This window comes from Rana temporaria, chromosome 8 (genome assembly GCF_905171775.1).
Source record: "Rana temporaria chromosome 8, aRanTem1.1, whole genome shotgun sequence".
NCBI lineage: Eukaryota > Metazoa > Chordata > Amphibia > Anura > Ranidae > Rana > Rana temporaria.
The window spans coordinates 8,162,619-8,169,794 of NC_053496.1; the positions used below are offsets into that span (position 1 = coordinate 8,162,619).

Sequence of the window (7,176 nt, forward strand, 5' to 3'; positions counted from 1 at the left end):
TGGCCCCCATCAGATTCCCCCCTTGTGTAGGTGGCCCCCATCAGATTCCCCCCTTGCGTAGGTGGCCCCCATCAGATTCCCCCTTGCGTAGGTGGCCCCCATCAGATTCCCCCTTGCGTAGGTGGCCCCCATCAGATTCCCCCTTGCGTAGGTGGCCCCCATCAGATTCCCCCTTGCGTAGGTGGCCCCCATCAGATTCCCCCCTTGTGTAGGTGGCCCCCATCAGATTCCCTCCTTGCGTAGGTGGCCCCCATCAGATTCCTCACTCGCGTAGGTGGCCCCCATCAGATTCCCTGCTTGCGTAGGTGGCTCCCATCAGATTCCCTCCTTGCGTAGGTGGCCCCCATCAGATTCCCTCCTTGCGTAGGTGGCCCCCATCAGATTCCCTCCCTTGCGTAGGTGGCCCCCATCATATTCCCCCCATCATATTCCCCCCTTGCTTAGGTGGCCCCCATCATATTCCCCCCTTGCGCATCATATTCCTCATGCATAGGTGGCCCCCATCATATTCCTCCCTTGCGTAGGTGGCCCCCATCATATTCCTCCCTTGCGTAGGTGGCCCCCATCATATTCCTCCCTTGCGTAGGTGGCCCCCATCATATTCCTCCCTTGCGTAGGTGGCCCCCATCATATTCCTCCCTTGCGTAGGTGGCCCCCATCATATTCCTCCCTTGCGTAGGTGGCCCCCATCATATTCCTCCCTTGCGTAGGTGGCCCCCATCATATTCCTCCCTTGCGTAGGTGGCCCCCATCAGATTCCCCCTTGCGTAGGTGGCCCCTATCAGATTCCCCCTTGCGTAGGTGGCCCCCATCAGATTCCTCCCTTGCGTAGGTGGCCCCCATCAGATTCCTCCCTTGCGTAGGTGGCCCCCATCAGATTCCTCCCTTGCGTAGGTGGCCCCCGTCAGATTCCCCCCTTGCGTAGGTGGCCCCCGTCAGATTCCCCCCTTGCGTAGGTGGCCCCCGTCAGATTCCCCCCTTGCGTAGGTGGCCCCCGTCAGATTCCCCCCTTGCGTAGGTGGCCCCCGTCAGATTCCCCCCTTGCGTAGGTGGCCCCCGTCAGATTCCCCCCTTGCGTAGGTGGCCCCCGTCAGATTCCCCCCTTGCGTAGGTGGCCCCCGTCAGATTCCCCCCTTGCGTAGGTGGCCCCCATCAGATTCCCCCCTTGCGTAGGTGGCCCCCATCATATTCCTCCCTTGCGTAGGTGGCCCCCATCAGATCCCTCCTTGCGTAGGTGGCCCCCATCAGATCCCTCCTTGCGTAGGTGGCCCCCATCAGATCCCTCCTTGCGTAGGTGGCCCCCATCAGATCCTCCTTGTGTAGGTGGCTCCCATCATATTCCTCCCTTGCGCAGGTGGCCCCCATTATATTCCTCCCTTGCGTAGGTGGCCCCCATCATATTCCTCCCTTGCGTAGGTGGCCCCCATCATATTCCTCCCTTGCGTAGGTGGCCCCCATCATATTCCTCCCTTGCGTAGGTGGCCCCCATCAGATCCTCCTTGCGTAGGTGGCTCCCATCATATTCCTCCCTTGCGTAGGTGGCCCCCATCAGATCCTCCTTGTGTAGGTGACCCCCATCATATTCCTCCTTTGCGTAGGTGGCTCCCATCATATTCCTCCCTTGCGTAGGTGGCCCCCATCAGATCCTCCTTGTGTAGGTGGCCCCCATCAGATTCCTCCCTTGCGTAGGTGGCCCCCATCAGATTTCTCCCTTGCGTAGGTGGCCCCCATCATATTCCTCCCTTGCGTAGGTGGCCCCCATCATATTCCTCCCTTGCGTAGGTGGCCCCCATCATATTCCTCCCTTGCGTAGGTGGCCCCCATCAGATCCTCCTTGTGTAGGTGGCCCCCATCAGATCCTCCTTGTGTAGGTGGCCCGCATCAGATCCTCCTTGTGTAGGTGGCCCCCATCATATTCCCCCTTTTTATATCCAGATTTCGTTATGTGTCCCCCTTGGGGAATAATTGAAGACCATAGGCAGGCTCTGCCAACCTTATTCCACAATCTGTGCACACTGTAGAAGGCCCAGGGGCGGTGGTTTGGAGATCCATGGTTTAACTAAATATTTTCTTTGTAGAGAAGATTTTTTTGTGTGTGTTTATATGAGTCACTTTAAAGCCCAACTGAACCTTTAGTTTAAATCCGCTAAATACATTCCAGGCACATTCGTTAGAAAGCAGCCACAGCCTGTAGCCATGGTGTGGGCCCTTTGCTCTCTGTGTAGAAGCAGTGGTCTCTCTTCGGAGGTCTGACACACCCACTGCTGGGCGAGAACCAGAGTTGTTCTAATCGACAAATTCATGATAAATGCTGATTAGTTTTAGCATGCTGGCAGGGGACAGGCTTTTCTGCTCAGGTCTTGGCTGCAAAGAGAGCAAACAACCTATTTTACGTCTTCTTCTCTTCTATGCGCGTGGAATGTAGGTGAATGATTTCAACCACATTGGAATTGAATTGGACTTTAAATGTCAGTGGTAAATGTTGGCTATGTTACTACTTTTTACGTCTCCTCCTCCCTTCCTTTACAGCGCTGCTGCAATAACTGTGGAAACAGCTTCTGTTCACGGTGTTGTTCATACAAAGTCCCCAAATCTGCTATGGGAGCCACAGGTGAGGCGTTTGTAAGAAACCACATCCTTCTGCTCCAAAAAAAAAAAAATCACTTGACCACACAAATTATTTTACTGTATTTGCATTATTATTATTGTCTTCCTTCTTTTAATCCTTATTTAAACCCGAGAGTGTGTATACTTACCTGTCGGCTTGGAAACCTGCGCATGCTCGAAATTACTTTGACGCATGCACGGTAGCTTCCTAGGCATACAGTTGTATTCAAATTTATTCAACCCCCCACTGAAATTGATTGTTTTGGCCAGTTTTACATTGATTTTGATCATTCAGTCATCCTGCTTACAATTAAATCAAAGAGGCACGTGTAGGTCAGACAAATATAACATAACATTTATAATGAAATTACCACAAATGTCTTTTCTGTGCTCACATCATTATCAGTTTTATTCAACCCCCAAGTGACATTCAATCTTAGTACTTAGTACAACATCCTTTTACAGTTATAACAGCTTTTAAACGTGAAGCATAGCTTGACACAAGTGTCTTGCAGCGATCTACGGGTATCTTTGCCCATTCGTCATGGGCAAAAGCCTCCAGTTCAGTCACATTCTTAGGCTTGCGCACTGCAACTGCTTTCTTTAAGTCCCACCAGAGGTTCTCAATCGTATTTAAGTCTGGTGACTGCGATGGCCACTCCAAAATGTTCCAGCCTTTAATCTGCAACCATGCTCTAGTGGACTTGGAGGTATGCTTGGGATCATTGTCCTGTTGAAAGGTCCAACGTCTCCCAAGCCTCAGGTTTGTGACGGACTGCATCACATTGTGATCCAATATCTCCTGGTACTGAAGAGAATTCATGGTACCTTGCACACGCTGAAGCTTCCATGTACCTGCAGAAGCAAAACAGCCCCAAAGCATGATTGACCCCCGCCATGCTTCACAGTAGGCAAGGTGTTCTTTTCATCATAGGCCTTGTTCTTCCTCCTCCAAACATAACGTTGATCCATGGGCCCAAACACTTCTAATTTTGTTTCATCAGTCCACAGAACACAATCCCAAAACTTCTGTGGTTTGCCCACATGACTTTTGGCATACTGCAGTCGACTCTTCTTATTCTTTGGAGACAGCAAGGGGGTGCGCCTGGGAGTTCTGGCATGGAGGCCTTCATTACGCAGTGTGCGCCGTATTGTCTGAGCAGAAACTCCAGTACCCACATCTGACAAATCTTTTGTCAGTTCCTCAGCAGTCACACGGGGACTTTTCTCCACTCTACGCTTCAGGTAGCGCACAGCAGTCGAAGTCAGCATCTTCTTTCTGCCACGACCAGGTAGCGTTTCAACAGTGCCCTTTGCCTTGAATTTGCGAATGATGCTTCCTATGGTGTCTCTTGGTATGTTTAACATCTTTGTAATCTTCTTATAGCCATTGCCCTTCCTGTGAAGAGTAATCACCTCTTCTCTTGTCTTCCTGGACCATTCTCTTGACCTCACCATGTTTGTAACCACACCAGTAAATGTCTAGAAGGAGCTGAGTATCACAGTCATTTTAAAGCTGCCTGATTGGTGCTTATTAGGCTTTATTGCTGCTCCCTGACATCCACAGGTGTTTTCAATACCTGATTGAAAACACTTCAATGAACCTCTGTTCTTCAAAGTGGTAGTCTTTAAGGGGTTGAATAATTGTGTAAATGAAGAATTCACAAAAGAAACATTTACTACTGTATTACAAAACCAATTGATGTCATTTTAGTTGCATTTGGTTCTTTAATAAGTCCTTGTAGGATTTCATTCTGAATCCAATTACAAATGTACACTAAATTCCCTAAAACCCTTTACAGCATTGGGGGGTTGAATAATTTTGAACACAACTGTAGGTAGGGTGCAGCAAGATGGTGGCGACGGCATCAAATGTGACGGGCGCATGCTCGTCGTACGCTATGACGTCACGGCGTTCTTGCCTTTCGCGAGAACCCCCGTTTTTTTTTTAAAGGAGAGTCTGTACACTCGGGCGGCAAGAGATTCTTCCCATGAATATCGTCGGGGAAAAACGTTTTTTTTCCTGACGAGATTCTTGCCCGTGTGTACAGGGCTTAAGGCCTTAATTCATGTCTTTTAGATCTGCTTGGAGTTCAGCTTGAAATGTGTGCAAATAGTCATTGGTCTGTACCCGTGGCGGCTGGTGCTCCATTTTTTTGGGGGACGCAAACACACCCCCAAACAACCCCCTCCCCCATCACTTGCTCGCAATAGGACCTACAGACAGGCAGATAGATGGACATGCAGATAGATAGACAGACAGTTAGATAAATAGACATGAAGATAGATAGATAAATAGACAGACAGACAGACATGTAGATAGACATGCAGATAGACAAACAGACAGATAAACAAACCTATAGATAAATAGATAGTCAGACATGTAGATATGCTGATAGATAAAAAGATAGATAAACATGAGGATGGATAGATAGATCGATAAACAGATATGCAGATGGATAAATAGATAAACAGACAGATGGATAAATAGATATGAAGATAGATAGATAGATAGACATGCAGATAAATAGATAGACATGTAGATAGATGGATAAACAGACAAGCAGATAGATAGACAGATAGTTGGATAAATAGACATGCAGGTAGATAAATAGATAGACATGCAAATAGATAAACATATAGACAGTTTAGATAGATGAGTAGATATGCAGATAGATAAATAGATAGACAGACATGAAGATAGATAGATAGATAGATAGATAGATAGATAGATAGATAGATAGATAAGCAGACAGATAGTTAGAAAAATAGATAGACATGCAGATAAATAGACAGACAGACATGCAGCTAGACAAACGGACAGTTAAATAGACAGACATATAGATAGATAGTCCGACATGTAGATATGCTGATAGATAAAAAGATAGATAGACATGAAGATGAATAGATAGATCGATAAACAGACATGCAGATAGATAAACAGACAGATGGATAAATAGATATGTAGATAGACATGCAAATAGATAAATAGACAGACATGCAGATAGGTAGATAGATAGATAAACAGACATGCAGATAGATATGCAGATAGATGGATAAATGGAGATGAAGATAGATAGATAAACATACAGATAGTTGGATAAATAGACATGCAGATAGATAAACAGATAGACAGATGTAGATAGATGGGTAGATATGCAGATTGCTAGATGGATAAACAGACAGATAGATAAATGGACATGAAGATAGATAGACATGCAGATAGATAAATAGACAGACATGTAGATAGATATATATGTAGATAGATAGATTGATAGATAGATAAACAGACAGATAGTTAGAAAAATAGATAGACATGCAGTTAGATAAATAAATAGATAGATATATCTTTTTTTTAAAGGACCTTTTAAAAAGAAAAACATTTTGTGAGTAGCATGGGGAGGGGGGGAGGGGACACCCCCTATTGATGGGCCGTACCGGTCTGTACAAACGTATACACTGACACTACTTCTGTACCTTTGTTTCATTCCAGCTCCGGATGCACAGAAAGAAACGGTGTTTGTATGCGCGCCCTGCAACCAGGCATTGAGTAAATAGGATCTTTGCGTTCTCCACGAACCCTTCTCATGAAATGCGCCACTAGTACCAGGATTCGGAGATGGACACTCTCTGGCGTGGGAGGGGTGTACACCCGATATCTTCATGTCTTTGATCTATTCCTTTGTTCTGTCTACATGCTGTACATCTGTATAAATGTATATTGTATAAAACCCAGAAGTTATCTGTTTTATATAGAAAATTATCTTCTGTACATTTCTATGACATGGACCTGCTGTAAGAAGCTTTTTTTAAATACTTGAAGCAGCCCAGAGGGCTCCTTGCATATTGGGGCATTTAGTTGTAGTGTTCAGTTGCAGTGCACCTGGGGGAAAGGAAGGACAGGCGCAGCTCTCAGTTGCATTGCACCTTAGAGGGGCAATGGGGGGCAGGTGCAGCATTCAGTTGACATGCACCCTGGGTGGGGGGGGGGGGGGCAGGTGCAGCATTCAGTTGCCATGTACCCGGGGGAAAGGAAGGACAGGCGCAGCTCTCGGTTGCATTGCACCTGGGAGGGGCAATGGGGGGCAGGTGCAGCATTCAGTTGACATGCACCCTGGGGGGGGGGGGGGTGCAGGTTCAGCATTCAGTTGACATGCACCCTGGGGGGGGGGGTGCAGGTTCAGCATTCAGTTGCAGTGCACCCGGGGGAAAGGAAGGACAGGTGCAGCTCTCAGTTGCATTGCACCTGGGAGGGGCAATGGAGGGCAGGTGCAGCATTCAGTTGACATGCACCCTGGGGGCGGGGCAGGTTCAGCATTCAGTTGCAGTGCACCCGGGGGAAAGGAAGGACAGGTGCAGCTCTCAGTTGCATTGCACCTGGGAGGGGCAATGGGGGGCAGGTGCAGCATTCAGTTGACATGCACCCTGGGTGGGTGGGGGGCAGGTGCAGCATTCAGTTGCCGTACACCCGGGGGAAAGGAAGGACAGGCGCAGCTCTCAGTTGCATTGCACCTGGGAGGGGCAATGGGGGGCAGGTGCAGCATTCAGTTGACATGCACCCTGGGTGGG

The 7,176-nt window shown here is 47.9% G+C and overlaps 1 protein-coding gene across 6 annotated transcripts in view; it reads left to right on the forward strand.

The window, feature by feature from the left end:
* ZFYVE27 (zinc finger FYVE-type containing 27) overlaps window positions 1-6,367 on the forward strand; it is a 123,371-nt gene extending 117,004 nt beyond the window's left edge. For all 6 annotated transcript variants that reach the window (XM_040361269.1, XM_040361263.1, XM_040361265.1 and 3 more), the window contains 2 exons: window positions 2,530-2,611; window positions 6,101-6,367. In XM_040361269.1, the coding sequence (XP_040217203.1) occupies window positions 2,530-2,611; window positions 6,101-6,165 (147 nt within the window). In that variant the 3' untranslated portion in view covers window positions 6,166-6,367. The remainder of the gene's footprint in view (window positions 1-2,529; window positions 2,612-6,100) is intronic.
* Window positions 6,368-7,176: the final 809 nt, after the last annotated feature.